Consider the following 22,000-nt stretch of genomic DNA (forward strand, 5'->3'; position numbering starts at 1 on the left):
TTATGTTCCAACATTGACCCTCAGTCTAAATGCAACATGTCCTCACCTCACATAAGATGTTACATCATAACCAGACTGCCTCTTTTAAACTGACCTCTGACCTCCATGCTGAGCTGTACAGCTGTTGATGATCCATTAAATGTCATTATTTGTTTGTCATTGAAAAGAAAAGCTGAAGAGCTGCCATAGATCGAAGATATATTTCCTACTTTTGATTATTGCCTGTCACTTATATCTATTGTAGCCCTTTGTTAAAATGCAGATGCTGCAGACTAGATTGTAATACTGGCTATCCATAACCTGCCAGTTTCCCATGATTCATTTGGTGAGTAAGAATCACATTCTCACAATTCATCTTTGAGCTCAAGTGCCTCTTCTTGAGTCTGTGCCTAAAGTTCATATTTTCTTTGAGAGATGTAGTGAGAGAAGTTTCCTGTGTAAAAAACAAACAAAACATTGCTTGCTCAGCATTAAACAGCGTTTAACTGTTGTGAAATTTTCAACAAATAGAGACGGCATTAGGATTTGTCATCCTGTCAAAATTATTGGGTAACTTCTTCAACTTCATTGTCTCGAAAAAAAAAAAAACAGCTTTATTATTGCAGACAAGAAATAAGCATGGATTTGATCATCACTATGATGTTTTATGGAGCTAGAGTGACCGAAGAAGGAGCTACATGTCTCCAAAGCTTCCTGATGCTCAGTCAAAAACCTCAGGTTTATCAGGGAACTCCTACAATCAAAGATACTGAGATGTCACACACAACTCCATCAAGAAACTATTAAATAACTGAAAAGATGAGTCTATGAGTGCCCATGTGCGCTCTTCAGTATCACCAAGGATCTGAAGGTGGCGAAGTGGGGCAGGGATTTCCACTTTGGTAGGAAATAAGGGAAGACATCATCCAGGGTTTGCCTCATGCACACTGAAGGATACATTGGACTTGAGAAGGAGGAACTTGGTGTCTGACTTGGATCAAACTTGAGTGAATGGTGAGAGCACTGGCAGTGGCCAACCATCAGCTTCAGCCACCCAGCCAGCTGATCCTGTATCTTCAGGACAAACTGGATGAAGAAAGTCTCAGGCCAAAGATTCGGCCTCAGGCTCTCCTGCCCAGCCAGACACCAGTGTGGATGGAAAAACACAGCTGACTCTGGTCAAAGGTCAAAAAAGGGACAACCAGCTACAGCTAGAGAAAAAAGACTGGCCCCATTTGCTGACCCCCAGCTTTCCCTGTCATCACCATCAAGCACTAGTGAAAATACACATGTCAGGGCCAGGAAGGGAGATCTTTAATAGACCTGGGAAGTTACACTCCCTACTGCAGATGTGCCTGACATGTGGCGCTGCCTCGCTGAGGTTATCAGCCCCATGCTGAATAAATGAAGCGTCTCCATGGCAGACCTCTTTGGAAAAATCTGCGCTAATGTGTCTTTTTAACAGGCATAGTGTGCTGCTGGGACACATCCTCTCTGATGGCCAACAACAATACATCCTTTATTTCTTCTGCCTTGACTCCCTGCTCGACCCCAGCTTCCCCAATCATTACCCTCAGGCAGCTTGAGAACATCCCCTCTCTCCCCACACTCTCTATCTACTTTCTTCCATTTTCCTTGTTTACCACTCCTCCCATCCCTCCTTTTTCAACCAAACCTGTTGAAGCAGACTTGTTGTCTCCCATCATTAGCCTGATTCTGGAAATGCCATGGATCCGGAAAGATCATTCATCTCTTTTACATATGGCCAAGCACACTTTACATACACATGCTGAAACACAATTTGGGCTAGCTCACATATCTGAGCAAATCATCTTAACCACAAAAGACTGTCTACTGATGATTTTGAATTCATAACTTAAGTTTTAAAAGTAATTTCTCAATTAGGATAAAAAGGATGCTAGTGAAAATCACCGTTACACTTTCAAACAATTAGGCCTATTCCCTTGTCCCACCATGTCAATTTATGTCAAGCTTGAAACGCAACACCGGAAGTATTGTAAGGTAGCTTTCACGAGTAGCCTACTATTTTATCTTATTTTATTTTATCGAGTCACTAAAAAAATATTGCGATATAACAATTAACTTTGCAGACATCACTCACTCAAACAAAAAGCACGCCCACCCTGTGGCTTAAAAAAAGGAGCAGACTCAATTTAGCCTACATTTATGTGATAGCCTAATTGAAAAGTAATTTATTATAAAGTATGTCTCTACACAAGTGCCTGATTAGTAAGGTAAACAACATTGCAGAAAAGCTTTCTACTGGCAGATATTTGCTTTATGTTTCCAGATAAGCGCCACAAAGCGAAAAATTACACATTCGTTATCCGAGCTTTTATTTTGGAGAATTGACCGGAAGAGCTATTTATTTTCTCTCTGCCTCAGTCAAACTTGACCGGTGCTGAGACAGAGGAGGAGCGGAGGAGAGAGCTGGGGAGGGAGTGTCAAGTCCTGTCTGTCAAACAGTGGACTGGTTCGACTTGTCACGGAGCCTACAGGGCAAACAATGTATTTCAGTGACAGAAAATAGTGAGTAGTAGCCTAATTTAAAGAAGGGAAAAGGCAACCGGCAGCACCGAGGCGTCGCCACGGAGGAACTGCGCAGGATGGGCGAGCAGGCGGACACTGCGTTTAAAACCACTGGCTCCAAGTGGCTGCTGCCTGTCAGTGAACACTTGGGCTTTCAACTTGATCAGGTACGACATATCATCAAATCACTAACTAACGGTGGCATTTATGTGGAATTAAAGAGCATTTCAGCACGATATTTGCATAGCATTGCACATAATTGTTCATAATTGTAATGGGATTCATTTTCATTTGAGCCCTGTCTGCCTCTGCCTCTGCCTCTGTCTTTTTTCTTTTTCTGTTATAAAATAAAGCTACTCCACAATTAAAGTAAATTGTTTAAAATTTCATAAGGATAGCAGAAAAGCTATAGGAATCTACCAGTGAAAATGATGAAACAGGTGTGGAGGACTTCCTATGTAGGCTACACAATACATAGCCTACACACATACATGCCTGTAACTCAACAAGCAGCCTGTGGTTTGTTGACTGTTATGAGCAGCTCTAAGCTCCTGTCCTCATCTTCCCTCTGCACAGGTGAATTTCTTGGCCTGCCAGCTGTTTGCCCTGGCTGCTGCCTTCTGGTTTCGTCTCTACCTCAGTCCGAGCCATGCCAACCCCCTGGTCAGACACGCTGTGGCCACTCTACTAGGCATTGCCTTTCTCATCTTCTGCTTTGGATGGTAGGGCAACTGATCCCACCCAGTGCTCCCATTATCTTCTCTCATGTGATGCTGTACTCAAGTCTTACACACTCGGCCAAAGCCACAATTTAATTATCAACATGTGAGAATATGTGACAGTAAGTAGGCTAGTTTACCATTGAGCAGATCTCAATGATCACATACAGTATATACTTCCCTGACAAAATAAACAGACAGGGCTGATGTCCAGTATCTATGTGGTGACCAGCACTGTAGAGTTATAATTTCTGGAAGACAATGAGGCTGCAGACAATAACAGCAAGCAGGAGACATGTGGTCACACTTGACTAACAAGTAGCAGGTTTCAGGAGAAATGTGTCAACACTGTTTAATATCACAGCCTTACAACAGAACCCTGACTTTAATCTTAAATAGAGGACTCTTTGATAATATTCAAATAATAGTGGTGATGCACATATTTTCATACTGCGCGTGTGTCCTTTTGTGCAGGTACTCGGCTCACATCCTGACAGTGGTGGTTGCAAACTACTTGATCATCATCAAAGCTGACATCAGCAATGTACACAGGTACACAGGAGATCCATATAAAAGCCTGGGCTATGGCAATATGTTGGGGATGAAATGATGGATTATAAATGTTGTTACTGTATTTAATGTGCTGTGCAGTCAATGAATGCCCTTTTTGGCACATCTTCAACTATCTTAAATATGTAATTGTAGTTCTACCATCTATACTTCTTACTTGTGTGGCCAGTTTTAGACATACAAAATCCCGCGGGTCACCATAATCAATACGTTGGTGCATGTGTTGGGTCTAGACCTGACTGACCAGTCTGTCCATCGTCAAGGTGACAGGTGAATGACAGGCTTGCTAACATGGCAGGCAGCATCTTGTTTCCATTATAATAGTCCAGTTTTAGTTACTGATAATAACTCCGAGTTAAACTTGTTAGACAAGATCATCCCAGAAACTATTTACGTCACAGGCCGCAGGCGTGTGTTTGGTGGAGAGGGCAGATTGCCCAGTCTAGATATTGGCAATGATATCGATTATTTGTTTTTGTCATGCTAATGAAGTTTTTGACTTTTACATCTTTCAAAAAGCTGTGTTTTCTTTTTGTGTTGCCCAAACCTCGAACATTCCCATAAATTCCCTCCCTCCCACACATTCCAGTAGAGACTGTCCTGTAGAACAATTCACCTCTTTAATTATCCTCCTTTTAAAACTAAAGCACTGTTGTTGAAGGCACCAAACTAACGCAAAACACGTCCGATGAAAAGCAGCCTGACACGCCAGCTGGACCAGTCTGTTGCATCATGACAGTCAGACTGTGTGTGTATAGTTTTTTTTTTTTTTTACTTTCTTTTTCTCATATGTTTATAGTAATCTGTGTGTTTCTGAGCATATAAAAATGGTTTGGCATGGGTGTTTGTGGGCTTGTACACAAACACCCATGCTCAAGTGTATCATGGTAGTTTTTTTTTTCTTTTTTTTTTATGAATGGAGCAACGTGTGGTTTGGTTAGGTTGCTATGGCATTCAAATACAAAGGGATTACCTGCAGGAAGAGGGAGATAAAAGCAGTATTGTTCAATCCATATGGAGGCAAATTGCAGTGTAAACCTTGTTCCAAGTTAAACACGCATAACACATTACACACTAGTGGGGCCACTCTCTGCACACTGTGGATTTGTCCACAGAATGAGTAATCAGTCTGATATGTTACAGTGTCAGTAGTTGTGACATCAAAGAATTTTCTTGCGATTACCATCTCTTCATGGAGTTATTTGGTTCTCATTGTGAGAGGTAAAATGGAATATAAATGTGTGGAAGAGTTGTTACCTCCACTATCCTTTACTTATTTGGACAATAGATCAGTCAGTTACTTGGTGTCAAAATCTTGCATGGTGGGCCTGTAAGAAAGATGGACTAATTGAATGGCATTCAAAAATTTACATATTTACACAGTTTGCAAGTGCACACCAACAAAGTGTGCAGTCTCACAAAATGTAAAAAATGATCATTAAAGTAATTCACTCTCTATTGTTTCAAGTATGACTTATGACCGAGAGATTTGTTAGCTCAAAACCATAACACGACTTTGTATTATTGAATGTATTACGATCTCTATTCCCACTGACTGATCCTGTGTTGTTCATTCCCCCATACACAGATACTCCATGGTGACAGCTATGGGTTACCTGACAATATGCCAAGTGAGCCGAGTCTTCATCTATAACTATGGGATACTGTCCACTGACTTCTCTGGGTAAGTAAAAATTTAGTCGCTCTGTTGCCTCCTCGCCTCTCCTCCCTCTTTGCCACACCTTCTTGGTGACAGTATCACTTCAGTCTTAGTGCAGTGCTTGTGTTATCAGTTAACGTTTCCAAACTTTGTGGTACCTAGTGCTTATACAGTCTTCAGTGCCACAGCCTTGTGTAAATACGACATCACTGATTACAAAAACGGCAGTGGGAATTGTTAAGAGTTGACATTGTGCAGCAAGGTAGAGTTGAGGTACCCACTGCCTCCTGGCAACTGTAACATTGTTGTGTTAGAAACAAACCTGCCACCAAAGAAGTCGACAGTAAAATCAAAACTCTTCCCAGAGGTGTCCGCTACAACTGCAGTCCACAGCTATTGTCAAATTGATGGGATGGAGTTGCTTTCATAAGGAGTGTTATAACATACTGCTTATCTCACTGTCGCACGCCTCTTAAATAAAGTGCAGGACCTCATTTAATTCCTAAAAACAGACTAAACATGGAGCTGCCAGTACTCGCGTTTTGTCAGAATAATAGGTGAGGTGGTTTTACTAGAAATGATCACATTAAATAAAATGGATAGTGGCATTTCTGTGTGTAGTTGTGCTTTTAAAGGTGACAGCTGATTTTGCTGGCTCCTGTATTCAGCAATTTCTTTGCCGAGTCCTCATGTGGATGAATTTGCTGGCAGCCTCGCTCGCACTCCACATGACTTTGGTGATGAGCAGCCAGGCCTGTGAGTCAGCCTTTGGGAGGGTCATCCACTGAATGGAGATCCAGCTTCTTCAGGCTTCCAGAGCAGACAGATAAATGGCTGTGAATCACAGAGTTGGTGTAATATGTGTAAATCAAATCACATTAAACCAATTTCTCTTTATAGTATGTTTAAAGCAGCTGGGGTTGTCAAAAGTGCTGTACACATTTTAGTTAATCAAAAACCATGAAATTGATTCTGTCTTTGACAGATAGTCAGTGCAGTGATGCTAGCACTGGTGTTATGCTGTCTCTCAATCTGGTACCAGTTTCTGCACACAGGCGAGACAAAGATCACCGCCCAACACAGTACCGTGGGGCAATAAGTTGCAATAATACAGCCTTGATGAAATGAATGTGGTTGTATCAGTCTTCAAGGAAGGATGGACTTTATTCATACATTTATTGTAAGCAATAGTGCTTTTATTTTGAAGGCTAGCTCAAAGAAATCCTATTGGGCAGTGCACCAATGAGTAAGGCTGTGACAACATCGGCAAGCGAGCAGCAAGCATGGACATGCATATGAGCCAGTGTGGGGTTTTGCTGGCTACAGTGGACTTTGATATGAAGTGAAGTGAGACACAAAAACTATTTCATCGTTTGTAGCATGCAGGCGAAAAGGTATTTGTTTTGTTTGTATTCATTTTACTAAAGTAATAGCCTATACTATTCTACATGCTGGCCATGTTAAGCTAACTAACTTATATTTTGGGTTCAGTTTTATTGATTTAGTCAGAAGTCATTTACTTATGGCTGCTTTCACATAGATGTTGTGCTTGAGGTAGATGGAGTCTAAAGGGAGGATATACCAAATCAAGTAAAATGGACCTCTAATGGATCCTTGTGGTACTCCATGCCACCGATAACCCAGGATTAGATAAAATGACACCACTCAGACAAAGGATTTTCAAATCACCTTTTCTGGTATAACAGCAGCTGGGCATGTTGGGCATGTTGGGCATTTTCTGGTGTTTTGGTTGTCACTGTGGTATCTTGTGTTGCTTTACCTGTAGATAAAAGTCAAACACATTTAATCTAGACCTAGTCTCTGCAGTCTGTGTACTGGTCTGCTGTTTGTCTATGAGCATTTCACCAAGCTAATCTTTTCAGAATTTTTGCAAGGCAGCAGAACAGAAATTGAACTGGGTCAAAATTGCAAATACTGTGCCAACACTACATGGAAAAACAGAGTCTGTGGGCTACAGTGGTGCTCTGTCGCGCATGCTGGCTGGCACCCTGAAAATGTTTCTCTAAAGCCAACTGCCAACTCTCATTGAGCTAGCACTGCCAGCCGCACGGCCAGCCCCTCTCTGCCTAAGTTTTCCATGCTGTGCACACAATGCAGCCCCCTCACACACTGGTTCCTGTGTGCGAGTGTGTATGCGGGAGACAGAGAGAGAGAGAGAGAGAGAGAGGGAGAGGGAGATGTAGTTAAATGTGTGTTTGTGTGCCTTTGTGCGCACACACTCACATTCTTGGGACAGAGAGGTCTCTATCTGTGAATGAAACTAGGAGAGGGGGTGTGAAAATAGTCTGCTCTCACTTACTGTACAGGACCATAATGCTCTCCACTGCTATCTCACCTCTAACACTTTTTGGTATCAATAAATTGCTAATCTACTAAGACAATGAGCCCAAACTTTTAACTGTTTAGCTTCAAGGAAACATGGTTGTTGCACACTTTACTGTATGTTCACCACCTATTGTTTAAACTGCTGTCATAGGTTACATTATCTATAGTAGATAATCTTCTGTGTTCTCTCGATAACGGTGTGATTGTGCTGTTTATTGGATTGAAAACAAGAAAAAAACACAGTATTAGTACAAAAATCATGTTGTGTTTGAATTTTAGGGCATGATTTTCTCTGTAACGCACGAGACTTTCAAGATAAAGCTCTAGTTGTCCCGGGTTAAAAGGTGATTAAGTGAAAATGTGGGTGTTTGAATGAATTGCATTGGAGTAATAAGTGACCTGACATGACACTGCTGGAAGAGAATGAAGTGATTCACTAGGGAAAATAAATTCAGCAGCCCCAGACAGAGGCGCAGTAGGCAGTGGCTCAGGGCGTGCTTTGTTTAAGGTCTGTCCTATAGTAAATGAATAAAAATGGCTTTTTTTTCAGTTTTCCTGATCAGACAGACATGCTGCTTGCTGAGCTGTCACTGGCTTTACTTTTGAAACTTTTAAAACATGCTAATGGCACTAAGAAACTGTCACCACTGTCCAAATCCATGATGGTGGCTTTTTGAAGCTGAAAAATACCCCCAAATGCTTGATGACACTTCCTGTTGCATTCTCATCTTGGAATCCACCCAGTCAGCTCAGCTGTGGAAATCAGTGATTTTCTCACAAATTGTACAGTGTAAATACGTTTTTTTTTTTTTTTTAATCTGCCTTTTCTGCACAGGCCTCTGATGATAGTGACTCAGAAGATCACCACACTAGCCTTCCAGCTCCATGACGGTAAGACAGAGGAGAGGACAAACTTACACACTCAAATGCACTCAGATGTTGGCAAGCATTTGATGACAAAGCTCTCACAATAATTAACCGAAAGTTGTTTTCACTACTGACTGTTTAGTAAAACAAGAAAAGCCCAGTTGTTGCTAATAACATTCACAGTGGTTAACTTCTGTTCGAATGTCCTGCTCAGCCATGACAGTGTCACTGTGCACAAAATCATGGCGCTGTGGAATTTAGTCATCATGCTTTTCATTAGCAACACCTGTGTTTCCAGGAAAAAAGGCCTGGAGTGAAATTTAATAATCCTGAAAGAGAGGGAAAGAAATGATAGAAGAGAGCTATGACATATTTGGGAATGATGAAAAGTGGAAAAAATGAAAGTTTCCAAACAGGGTTACTGGTGACTTTGTTTTTCAGGTATGTGTAAGAAATCTGAACAGCTGACTCCGGAGCAGAGGCTTCTGGCGATAAGGTAAGTTTTTTATGTGGCTAAACACACATACAGACATGAGGATGTTTTACGTGTAACTGTGTGAAACATGAAGGGATGACTGTGTTGGAGAGACGGCAGAGCACTGTGCTCTCTGGCTAATGCTAAAGTGGAGATCTCTGATGTCAACGATTTTCTGAAATTCTGAAATTTTGCGGAGCACACTGTAGGGTTGATATGTATCTGGGAGCGGTGTTCCTGTCAAAATGTGTGCACAAAGGTTTGCATCCTAGTTAACCCCTTATTTAAAGAAAAAAATAACTCTTTCTTTTCCTTTAGCTACGAGGGACAATGACAAGGAGATGCAAACATGGTGAATAGCTTATTCATGTAAAAAGCATGCTGGGAACCTGGAGAAGAGTCATCATTTTGCATGGAAAATACAATATTTATATGCATGTTAATCTTAATATAAAACCACATTCATCATGTTCCATGCATGCAATTTTCAAAAACAAAAAGAAAAGAAAAATACATCAATGAATGATCATGACATGTCGTGCAGTTCTTGTGTGATAATGTCGCAGCTATGAACTCGGTGATTGTCTCATGTTTGTCACTTTATCTCAAGATTCCTGTGCTCCCTATAGGTTTGGGTATCAATTGTATTTTGTTTGATACTGGTTCCGATTTTAAATAACAGTGCTGATTGTACTGTAAACATGAAGAGGCTTTAATGTGTACATATCCAGCAATGTAGGCTGAAACTGAACAGGTCATGACATGCTTTTCTCACATTATAACCTTACTTAAACAGAGATATACCATACCACTGTTACATTTCCTCAGTCGATGTGAGGGTCTAAGGGCAGAGGATCTTGTTATGATGCCATGTAAAGCCCTTTGAGACAAGCTGCTTGTAAAAACGGGCTATACAAATAAAATTGCCTTGCCTTGCCTTGCCAAATTGCCTTGCCTGAAGTGATCACTGTTTTTCTATCCAAAGCAACGTAGCTCCCTGTTTGATTTCTTCCATTGTTCATTCTGCAGTGTGAGGCCCTCTCTCATTGAATACCTGAGTTTCAATCTGAACTTCTTGAGCGTGTTGGTGGGACCATGCAGTGACTATAAGGACTACATAGATTTTATAGAGGGCAGACACATCAGCCAGAGGCTCAGGCAGCGCTCTGGGACGTGTACCGGACAGAATGGCTTCGATAAGACAGCCGACCCGTCACCTCTGGTAAGCTCATGAATATGTTTGCTGCTCGCTGCTCTGATTTTATTCAATGACACAGCAAGACTTTGGACTGCAGGGGAACACACTGCTCAGAAGTTACCAATTATCTCTGCAGCCCGCCGTCTGTCAAAAGCTGGTGGTCTGCTGTGGCTGTATGCTGTTCTTCCTCACGGTCACTCGGTCCTTGCCAATAAGGTACAACGTGGACCGCGACTTTGTCAGCCACGCCCCCTTCCTCACCAGGCTCACATACGCCTTCTTCTCCATACAAGCAGCAAGGCCCAAATTCTACTTTGCCTGGACACTAGGTGAGCACAGCGTGTGTTTTCAATTGGTTTGCCAATCATTTCATCTGCTGCTGTCAGAAAGGGAGCATAGGTTATTGTTTATATTGCCGGGTAAGTCGCAATCTTCTTTTTCCAGCTGATGCTGTGAACAACGCTGCAGGCTTTGGTTTCTTAGGGATGGATGAAAATGGAAAACCATCATGGGATCTCATCTGCAACCTCAACATCTTGGGGATTGAGGTAAAAACAGCAAACAGGCCTGGTGCTGTGTTTGACTCAAATTAATCTGCATGAAGTCTAAGTCCTTCATTAACCCAAGGATTGCTTCACACAGTTACTGTTATGTGGGTGCTGTTTTTCATTGATAGAAAACTTTTTTTTTCCAGACTGCAACCAGCTTCAAGACATTCATAGACAACTGGAATATCCGAACAGGAATTTGGCTCAAAACGTAAGGGCTGCAAATATGAATCCATACAGTCTACAAGTTTTCTTGTCTTTGCATTTCACATTCACTCTTTCATTTATGTCTGATTTCTCCCATCTTGTCAGTGTATGTTATGACCGAGCTCCTAAACACCGGTTAGCGTTGACCTTCATCCTGTCTGCCCTGTGGCATGGTGTTTATCCAGGCTACTATTTTACCTTCATCACTGCCATCCCCATCACCATAGCAGCACGAGCAGTGAGTACCGTACCTCTTCTGCAAATTCCAATGTGTGATCCAATCCAGCGTACAACTGAAAAGAGAATGAACAGTTACTATTATTTATTTTTTTACTAGATTCTCTGATAATAATAAAATCTCTCCTGTGTGTAAGTAACCTTGAAGCAGCTTTGGAGGAGTTTTGTCGTTCACACCTAGCTGACCTGTTGGTGAAAGCAGAATTTATACAACAGCAAAATATTACAAAGAACCACTGTGGATGTAGAGGTCTGAATTCATTCAATCTGATATTGAAGAAAGATTGTAAAAAAAATCTTGCCGTGTTAGTTGAAATTGTCCTACTGTTCTTTCACTGCTGTGAAATAAAGAAGTGACTTATCCTTCTCTGTTTATCTTTGATTCTTCATCAGATAAGAAAATCCATTCGCCACTACTTCCTGGGATCCAGAGGCTTGAAGCTTGGGTACGACATCTTAACTTGGGCAGCCACTCAGCTGGCCATCTGCTACACTGTCATGCCTTTTCTACTTCTTGCAGTAGAGCCCACTTTGGTTTATTACAGGTATGTCAACCCCAGTTTTTATTATCTTTTGCGCTTAAGCCCAATTTATGATGAATCACAAAGTATTTTCTCTGTTTTATAAATCGACTAAATGCATAGCATGTTCAGCTGATACCTTTCTGTACCTATTGTTTTTTCCTATGATAAAACACTCAAATTAATAGCATCTGATTATTTCAGACAATGATCAGATTCTATGGTTTTATCTCTAAGCTTCTACAAATATTGGTGAATTCACTGGTCATCTTATTCTTGTCAAATGGTCACACACCATTTTCTCTGGCTTTTTCCTGGCGTTCAGCTCAATGCAATAAACAAAAGAACTCCTTGCTGTTTGGAGGTTGCTATCTTATTTTCTAGTGTATGCGAAGAATGCATCAGTTTATGCACAGCCCTGATTGTATTTATTGATTGTAAACTGCATAGTTGCATGTATGCACATGTCCCGCATCCATACTGGTTTGAGCAAATTATATTAGAATAGATTAACAAAATAGATGCAGAAAAAAATTCTGTTGATCTGCTATTCAATTAATCGACTAATCATTGTAGTGATCTGTGCTCATGCCCTGGCCTCTGATATTTCTGAAGTTTTTGTCTGTTTTGTAATACAATATCAACAAACAGTTTAGTGTATGTTGCTTTATGCTTAGCTTTATTTTCTCACCTAAGGTTTTCCTGATGATCAACTTAGAAAAATTACACTCAGCATTTCCTCCTCTCTTTCTTAGGTCCATGTACTTCCACGTGCACATCATCAGCATTCTAGCTGCGATCGCCCTGCATCGGAAACACAAAACCAGGGACCCCTCTGAAACCACTAAACCGTTTTCCTTGGCCTCCTCCTTCTCGTCTTCGTGCTCAGCACAGTGCCAGCCTGTTCACTCCAACAACAATGACAAAGTAGACTGAAAAGACCTCCCTCTCCATGATCTTTTACCAGGCTCTCACTCTCCCTCCAGTGTTCTCTCAGAGACAAGTGAATATCCCTCAAGGGCATTCAACCGACTTCAAATGGGAAACCAGTGTGTTATTTATTCTTTTGGGACATAATGCAGGATTTGAACCTACGGTACTGGATGTGCACAGGAAGAGACTTTTCAACATATTACAACAATAAGACAATGCATCAAACTTCAGCTCAGCAGGCTGACTGGAAAGAGAAACATGAGCTGAGGGAGTATCTCTGGTACTACCGTGAGCACCACTGGGACCCTGGCCTCCTTCCACTATGCTACATGCGCATCTCAACAAGCAGCCTGCCTGCTGCTCCAGCAACAATGCAACAGTGTGAAGAGAGAAAGGAAGCTCACTTTTTATCCTTGTCCTCTATCTGCACTTTCCTACCCCATGGTGGGATGAAAGCCAGGGCAGTGGGAGAGCAGCTCAAACATGGCACAAATACCAGGACACACACACACACACACACACACACACACAAACGCAAACTCAAATATACAAAAACGCATGCATGAACAGACACTCAGAGCAAATATGCACATACTCTTTCTTAGACACGCTCGTACTTGGTCACACTCTAATGGCACACAAAGGCTGCCCTTGTGTGGCCACAACAAAAGAGCATGCCATGGGGAGAGAGAGCCCATGTACCCGCTGCACCCACTGTGCCCAGAGGATGTATTTGTGTGTGTGTGTGTGTGTGTGTGTGTGTGTGTGTTTGTGATCGTTGACCCTCTGCTACATCTCAGTGACCCAGGGTGTGGACTTCGTCATGAAAAACTGGGGATTCTGTCGTTATACTTCCCACTAGGTTGAAAGCCACTTAAAATACAAACTAGACCATATAGCGTTGTGACTCTCCACTGAGTCTAAGTTGTTGTTTTTTTTTAAGGCAAGATCACAGCTCCTCTACGTGACGAGACCTGACTGTTTTCTTGAACAAGTAAACACTTTGTTCTAGTTTTGATAGCTAATTGTATCCTGTAGCTATAGCCCTGTAAACACAAAGGAGAGGCTAACAAATATTTAAAGAAAAAAACACGTGGTCGGCCAACAAGCTTTTGCTCCTGTGAGTCTGATACGGTGCAATATGAGCACAAAGTTAAAAACAAGGCTTTCCAATAGTTTAGTCGTTATACTTTTCCCCCTATGAATATCTTTTTATGCTGAAGCAGTAGGGAATGTAATATTAACACAGTTCTTATCATCTTATCATGTGAATGGTGCTGGAAACCTGCTATCATGATATAGAGTAATTCAACAACGGTGAAACTAAGAGGAAATACATTTACAGTTTCTTATATTTTGGAGAATTATTGCTCAAACAATGGACAATATAAAAGAAAAACAGGAATTTACAAGTTTAAATGTATGTCTGGTTGGTGCGAGTTTGGTGCTGTGTTAATTCTGTTGTTCTTTCTGAGAAAGAACAACATTTAAAACCATAGATTTACCAGAGCTCATCAACAGCAGCAGGTTGATGGAACAGAGACACCTGCTGGTTGCTTGTACTGTGTGAAATGTGCTGAATGAAGCAATGAAGGTAAACCATGTGGGACTGACTGAAACGGCCTCTATGCAGCATCTCCAGGTGCAGCTTCACCACCTATTTTTCCACTACAAGTAAAAATTTCACAATTACTTCACTTCACTAGCTTTTACCTTTGCACACTCAGAAGTTGATATTTGTGGTTAGGAAACATGGTGAGAACAAAAACACTTTAACACTTATAAATTATTAATTATTATTCTGTTGTTTCTGGTTATGGAAGCGTTTTCATTTATGAGAGGTTTAGGAGCATTGGGAGTTTGTGGCACAGAGGCTTGGTTATTAATGGTGCTATCTGCTGCAGGCTAGCATGTTAATTTTCAGCTACAATTATGGGTTGATTTGAACAATATTTGCTAACAACACTAACACAGGTGCAATGCAACACATTCTTTTTGGCAGTATGCCTGGTGAGGAACAATTACACTTGAAGATGTCAGGTCGTACCATTTTAAAATGCATTATAATGGTTGTCTAATGGAAATGCTAATCCTTTCATTGGATACTTTTATCATGCATTAATTGTAATGCATTTTATTACCTGCCTTGAAATTTAGGGCTAATCTCAACTTTTTGAGCACAGCAAAATGTTTTGAATTGCCTGTTTTGGCTCAGTTTACATATTGTCCGAGGCCTCCACTACTTAATATGTGAAGGCTGCAGAGTAGAGCCTGTTAGTATGGAGAAAAAAATCAAAGGCAATACAGATTTTTCATGTTTTTCTAGTACAGAAGATGCCATGTAATAAAAATCTAAATTCTTAGCTTTGCTGTGACAAGGACCTCGTCCACAAACAAGTGTTTGCTAAGGGAGGGGGGCATTAACACTAATTCTTGGATGAATACTACAGGGTTCAAGGGGTAAATTACCCCAGATTTTAGATGAAACATGAAGCGGGGGAATGTGCATATTAACCTTTTGTTAGTATCTCTGCTAATTTGAACAACTCTCTTTTTCAGACTAGACTTTTTTTTTTTAATTCTTGGTTGTTTTGAGTAAAAATAGCAATATTTAATTTGTGTTAATTATTTTAATATTTAGCTGCACATTAGTACCTCACTTGGAGTTAATGAAGTGTCAGTAGTAAATGGTCGGGGGACCTGTAACCATTTATGTGCAAGAAGCCATTTTGCCTGCAATGAACAATTTAAATGCTAATGGTATTACACTTTGTCCCCACGACAGACACTGTCGCACACTTGACTGCACCTCCTCAAATGGTGCGTGCACTAAAAAAAAAGACACTTCTCCTCCCATGTATGGCTTTGCAATAACATGAAACTACTTTTGTGAAACAGGACATGGAACTAGCTGTAACCTTTAAATGTTTTTCTGTGATCAATAACATGTTCACGGCATTGTATGTCTGCATGTGTTTTTGGTACAGGGAAATGAGTGATGAGTGGCACATATACTGTATGAATGTGATGTCAGAATGAGCAGCTATTTGAATGACTTAATACTGAATATGAGGATATTTTTGTATGTTTATGTGTGATCAAATATACTGACTGTGAGTGTGTGTGGTATTTTCTAATTACCCTATTGTCCCATTTTAACAGGAAAGAGTGAGTGGTACAGCAAAACAATAAAAAATAAATAGAATAACAAATAAAGCTTCATTGAAATAAGTGTTACTTCCAGGTGTCATTGAAGAGTTGCATTGTTTATCTGTTCATACTTGACTCTCCCACAATAACAGCGCCACCTTCACTATGCAACGCCTGTCCCATGATGATTCATCTCTGATGATATTCTCAAAGTGGCTTATTCTCTGTCCCTTGTGTCACTTGTTTGGTCCCCTCTGACACAGATATACTTGTGTGCTTGTGTTTTGATCCAGCTTGAACCAACAGACAGCTAATGACAACCAGAGGGAGGGAAAATGGGACAAAGATGACAACAAGCCACAATGAAATGTAAGGCTGTGGCTGCACATCTATGGCCACAGAATAAAACAGATGTGAAAAGAGAGGGATTCTTCCTTATCCTCTCAAAGATAATGGCTTGTACAAGAATTGGTTCTCCGTAAAAGTGCCAATAAATAAATAGATTGTACTAATATTTTACACAACAGGTCTGTCTCAAAGGTTTATTCTTAGTTGCTGATATTATTGAGAAGTTTGGCATGAGTGGGACTGTATCCAACCTCTCTGGACGTGTCTGATAGACGATAAATGACCCCAGATCAAACGGAAAGACCAAATGACTGTTAATGAAACTCAGTTTAGTTCCTACAAACACAACCAAGACAGTGCATCTGTCCAGCACACTGAACAAGGGACTAGACAAATAGTAACATGCATATAAGCACATGTTCAAAATGCCTAAAAGCCATTCAGTGTGAAACAATATAGTGCAAGTTATTGATTATGATTGCAAAACAGATTGAAGTACTAAAAGCCAGTTCCAGTAATAAGCAGATGCAATATTAATTTGATTCAAACCAATGACTGACTAGATGAAAATCTAACTTTCCTTTGTTTGTATATTATTAATGTCTCCAAACATTAAAGTTGATATATAAAATATTATGTATGGATTTATGAATGCAAGGAAACAAAATATAAATGTACAACGTAATCATGCAGAATGTAAAGGCAAAGTCCACACCAGGCCAGATGTTTTGCAGCCAGGTGGTAACTGTTTAATTAAAGCAGATAGAATCATCACAGAACAGACTCTTGAAATGACTCCAGCATTTTCTGTATTATATTTTTGAAGTAACCATTTGAATGTCTCTCTTCTTTTGACACATGCTCTGAGCACAGACTTATATATATGCTGTAAAAAAACAATACTATATGCTGTAAAAAAACAAACAAAAAAACAACAAGCACATTTTCATAAACCCACCCAAAAAGACAATGTGCTTTAACCTCATTGCCAAATGAAATGAATTCTGTCTGTGCAACTAGAGAATAGACTAAGATTCATATGTCTGTAAAATGTCTACCTTTTTATGTTTTGACTTGAATTTAAAGGGCAAATGAAGGAGAACTGTCACTGCTGCTCTCAGGCCATGCAACCACTTATAATCATCAAGTTAAAACTAAATCCTTCCTGTAAAGAAGCTTCAGAGGGGCCATTCATTCCTCTACAAATGCAGCAAAGCTCTACCACAGCTAAAAAATACCAACCTTCTTCTCATTGGCTACGTTTCCATAGATTTTCACATGAAAATCCAGAATGTACTGTTTGCTTATTTATCTTTTAATAGCTTTGAGAACAAGCTCTTTTGATTAGGAAAAATACTCAACTGACTGTGTCAGATATGACCTAACACTGGACCCTGTCCTGTAAACCTTAGCACAGTTAAGTAATATTTGTACATCCTAAATGCCTTTGGCTCTAAATCTCAACTTTTTTCATCTTAAAATTAACTTCAGATTTCATCACCTGCATTTATATTAACTAAATAAGGTAAGCCACTGATACATAACAGCAGATATTAAATTAAACACGGCCCAACCCAAGGCGCAACCCTTCAAGTATAGTTTTGTGTACTTTTTCAGCCATCTTTGATTAAACATTTCCTGTTAATAAAATGACACCAGTTCAATATCATGTAACTCTGAGCTTCTGTTCAGTGTGCATCTTTCTTCCGACTATCACACACACATAAATGTAGTGATAATATACAATTCAAGGGGGTAAATTGCAACTTATATAAGAAACCATGTTACATTTTGTCCATCAAGCAGCCATCTATTCATAACACCCCAGACCCTGTCCAACTGTCCACTTTCACATCAAAGCAGAGCTGCTCTAATCCGCAAAATCTTTTACAAGACAACACCAAAGTCAGAGAATCCCTACTCTTCATCTTTTTGATTATCACCGGCTGTCTAAAAAGGGAAACACGTGCGATCCTTTGTGCTCTGTAACTGTCCAGACAGCCATAAAAATATATGAATCTTTTGCATGTAAACCCAGCCTGAGTTACTCGTATCCTCTCACCACCAGTGATTCATATCCTGCTGCTGTGCATCATTTTAGAACATACAAGTTTTTTTTTAAATTATTCTTACAAAGTAAACATGTACAATAGGATTTTTTTTATTAGCAGTGCATGCACAGTGGAAATCAAGCAATGACATCAAAAATTCCTAACTACATAAATATGTTCCATTGTTTGTACATCTTCTTCATTTTTACCACTGTTAAGGATCACTGTTACCCACATTATAAATAACTAGAAGAATCTTATACAGGGTAAGTCTCCTTTGTGAGTGTCAAGTTTTTAGAGTACGATTGGTTAGTTTAGTCATGGACTGTGACGGAGAGCGATCAGCTGCAAACTCTTTCCTCTTTCAGAAACACACTCACAAAAGTGTTTTGTGCGGACAAATGTGTTCTTTTCTTAACATTGTCTTTTGAGATAAGCGTACATGAGTATTTGTCTGAGTATTATAACAAAAATAAAGACTTTTCTTCATTCAGTGACATGACGGTTACTTCCTTTCATTTCAGCTGCTAAACAGATTCAGCACCTTCTGCAGTTGTGCCACCTGCGCCAAGCATATTACAAAAAAACAAAAACAAAAACAAAAAAACATATTAAATGAGGAAGTGATGGTTGACTGAATCCTCTGAGGGATGATAGCATCCTATCGCCCAAAAAATATATCTTTCCTGTCGCCATGTTTCATGGCTGGCAGATGCTGCAGATAATCTAGTTTGCATATCGATTAGGAGCAATAATTATAGTTATAAAGTGATTAATCACAGCAAGACCTTGAGGGGTTTGAATACTAAACAGGGATAGTCAACAGGTAATGAATTATAACCATATGTGATGGTGGTGTAGCAGTTCTACCAAACTCAGAGACTCCTCTGCCGCTTAACCAGTGGAGGGCAGTAGAACAAAGACATTTGTGTCAAGGTGCAAGGGGAAATGCAGTTGTGTGTTTGTGTTATGGTAAAAATCTGTAGCCTTTTCATGGAATGAAAACAGGGAAACAACCATCTCCTCATACAAACTGGATTAAAGGCCTAGTGCTATCTCACCATGGGAGAGGTGTGTTGTGGTTCAGCTACAGGTTGTCTGGTGCAGAGCAGAAGGAGATAAGTCATACGGTATTGGAGCCGGAGGGTCAGTGCAAATGGGACAGAGGTGTCAGGTGGTTCAGTGTTGGCATTTCTTATCTTTGTGCCACAGCTACTCCTCCTCCCTCCTGCTCCTCGGCTCTAATCTCTAAAAGGTTTTTGCAGAACTGCATCCACCTGGTTACATAAGGTGAGGTTTTTTTTTTTTTGGGATGTTACTGATGTGGGGGATTTCATAAAGCTAACATATATATATATAAAGTTTATCATCAACAATAAAAAAAGAAAAACTATCCAAAGAAGCAGCTCGCAGGCTTTTTGTATTTAACCACCTGTCATCTCACCACAAGTTGCCAACTGGTGGTCATGGAGTGTGGAAGAGGCAGTTTGGCTTTGACGACTTAAGACATTGACATCATTAAAAGGCAGACATACTTGTAAAACTAAGACATAATATACTTCATGTGGGATGAGGCATTTATATATGCAAATGTAACTTTCTCTCCTTCATTCATCACCCTTCATATAACTAACTGACTGAGGAAACACAGGAGAGGCCTTTAACATGGCTTTAAATACTGTATGATGACATGGCTCTGACTGATGAGGATTTCTGAAAATATATCAGACACCTTCAACGTCAAAATGCCATGAAGGAAGCTTTTTTTTTTTGGAATTGGCTCTGGTACTGTTTTGTTTTCTTGCAAGGTGTTGTTTTTTTGTGATATTTCAGGGAGCCCTAACTTTCACAACTTTTATATTTGTTCCATTCAATGGACCTAGAGCAGAGGAGATGCACAGGCCACTGCAGTGTATGTTAAAGAAATTAGTTTCAGCCTGTGTCTGTCAAGTCAAAACAAGGTGAGGTTACGGTGCAATAGTTGAAGTAGCAGCAGTCCAATGAATCAATGGTCTCATGTCTCCTCGAGAGACAGTCAAGTCCCTGTGCTTCAGTTAAAAAGTCCACTGTCAAATAGTATTTAAAACCCTCTTCGGAATACCTTTAGTTTGTTGGTTTGATTCAGCCTTGGGAAGTGATTAGACTGTATGGGCTCCATACACACCAGTCCACCAGTCAAGGCCAATCAGTCCCAGTTTAAAGTATTCGAATGGATTCCAAATAATATTTGTCTCCGGCAAAGTTGTCATTTTCAGTTTTTGCTGCTCTCTGTTGGAGCAGATGGCGACTGTGTTTCCTCCACCACCGCCTCCGTCTGGCCCTCCTTCTTCTTCTTTTCATCATCATCCTTGAAGAACAAAAGAGGAAACATACCAAGGATGCAGCCGATGCCAACGCCAAGAGCTTTGCCCTGAAGAGAGGTAAAGGAAAGTAAGATTATACACATTTTAAGAGCCCATGTTTTGAAATAGCTAAATCTGCTAAAAATCTTTATTTTTTAACATGATGACTTACTCTTTTTATTTATTATACTTTCAGTATACCGTATTACTGTATATGATGATGCTTTTTCATCATTAAATTGTACTAAACCTTTATAAAATTCAGCGCCTGGCCTGCTGCTAGGAAAGATTACAAAGCCAGAAAACAACTATGTTAAATGCCTGAGCACTGACACACTGATTTCCAATTACACTTTGACATGTTTGCAAGAAAATAAAATAGGCTTTTCCCAACATGTCAGAACAATCTGTATGACCTTTTACAAAGAGCCAGCAACCTTTTCCTGCGGCATTAATTACTGAAGCTAATTAAAACTAATTACATTACGCACTTCAGCAGTCACAGCATATTGAGAAATTATTCAGGTGCAAATTTCCTCACAGAATGATTGTGTGATGGAAAAGTCAAATCAAAGGAACAATACTGTGCAAAGACCTGGACTGGTGTGATGTTTATGATGCATTGCAACAAATGGAGCCCATGAAAACACAAACAACACATCAGGTTGATTAACATTCACTCTGACTGGGTTTACATCGAGTGTTCATTAGTCTGAGTTTTTCACATTAAAAGAGCAGAGGCGGGTAAGGGGCTTCAGTGAGGGACAGTGGTACCAACCGAATGACAGCTGACTCTGGTCTGCCACATGTCAGCCTGTTTCGGGCTCAGGTCAGGAATCTGCATCCCCAGCCGAGACGCCAAGGCCTCCACATAACCTGCCAGTCTGAAGAGAGGGAGCGACAATTAATCACTTCTATTCAGTGAACTGTGAAGGAGCTGTGAGAGACAGACAGTGATGAATTGTGCCTGTCTTTTTTTAATTTCATCCTTCTTTCATTGTGACATTTCAGGAGACTGAAAAGTATGTTCAAACAGTTCAAACACAGAGACACAGTAGACATAAAGGTCAGTAATAGAAACACATGACTGAAGGAATTACATAAAGTCTGTATCCCCATCATTTGAGTCTTTTCAGGTGTGAATTAGCTCTGTGAGTGTGAGGCCCTCGGCTCAGAGCTTCAGGTTTTATTCACAGGTTGAAAGAAAAATGTGACATTCAGAAAAATGTGGAAATTGTGTTTGTTCAGACTTTGGGTTATGACTGTAATTTGTTCCTAGATTCAATTTACAACCAAATA

At 40.2% G+C, this 22,000-nt stretch overlaps 2 protein-coding genes across 2 annotated transcripts in view; one reads left to right on the forward strand and one right to left on the reverse strand.

Annotated features, from left to right (window-relative positions):
* The first annotated feature begins 2,486 nt into the window (after positions 1–2,486).
* mboat1 (membrane bound O-acyltransferase domain containing 1) lies at positions 2,487–12,870 on the forward strand. The gene is made up of 13 exons (XM_083989641.1): positions 2,487–2,696; positions 3,106–3,251; positions 3,723–3,800; positions 5,407–5,502; positions 8,660–8,715; positions 9,133–9,187; positions 10,196–10,388; positions 10,501–10,693; positions 10,809–10,912; positions 11,059–11,123; positions 11,225–11,357; positions 11,750–11,901; positions 12,633–12,870. The coding sequence occupies exons 1-13, from the start codon at positions 2,607–2,609 to the stop codon at positions 12,811–12,813; spliced, it is 1,542 nt and encodes a 513-aa protein (XP_083845767.1). The 5' UTR covers positions 2,487–2,606; the 3' UTR covers positions 12,814–12,870.
* Positions 12,871–19,675: 6,805 nt separating this feature from the next.
* LOC310998908 (transmembrane protein 65-like) overlaps positions 19,676–22,000 on the reverse strand; it is a 34,248-nt gene continuing 31,923 nt past the window's right edge. Inside the window, exons 7-8 of the mRNA XM_083989161.1 lie at positions 21,480–21,585; positions 19,676–20,769 (exon numbers count right to left, since the gene is read on the reverse strand). Of these exons, the coding sequence (XP_083845287.1) occupies positions 20,611–20,769; positions 21,480–21,585 (265 nt within the window). The 3' untranslated portion in view covers positions 19,676–20,610. The remainder of the gene's footprint in view (positions 20,770–21,479; positions 21,586–22,000) is intronic.

This window comes from Trachurus trachurus (assembly GCF_905171665.1).
Source record: "Trachurus trachurus genome assembly, chromosome: 16".
NCBI lineage: Eukaryota > Metazoa > Chordata > Actinopteri > Carangiformes > Carangidae > Trachurus > Trachurus trachurus.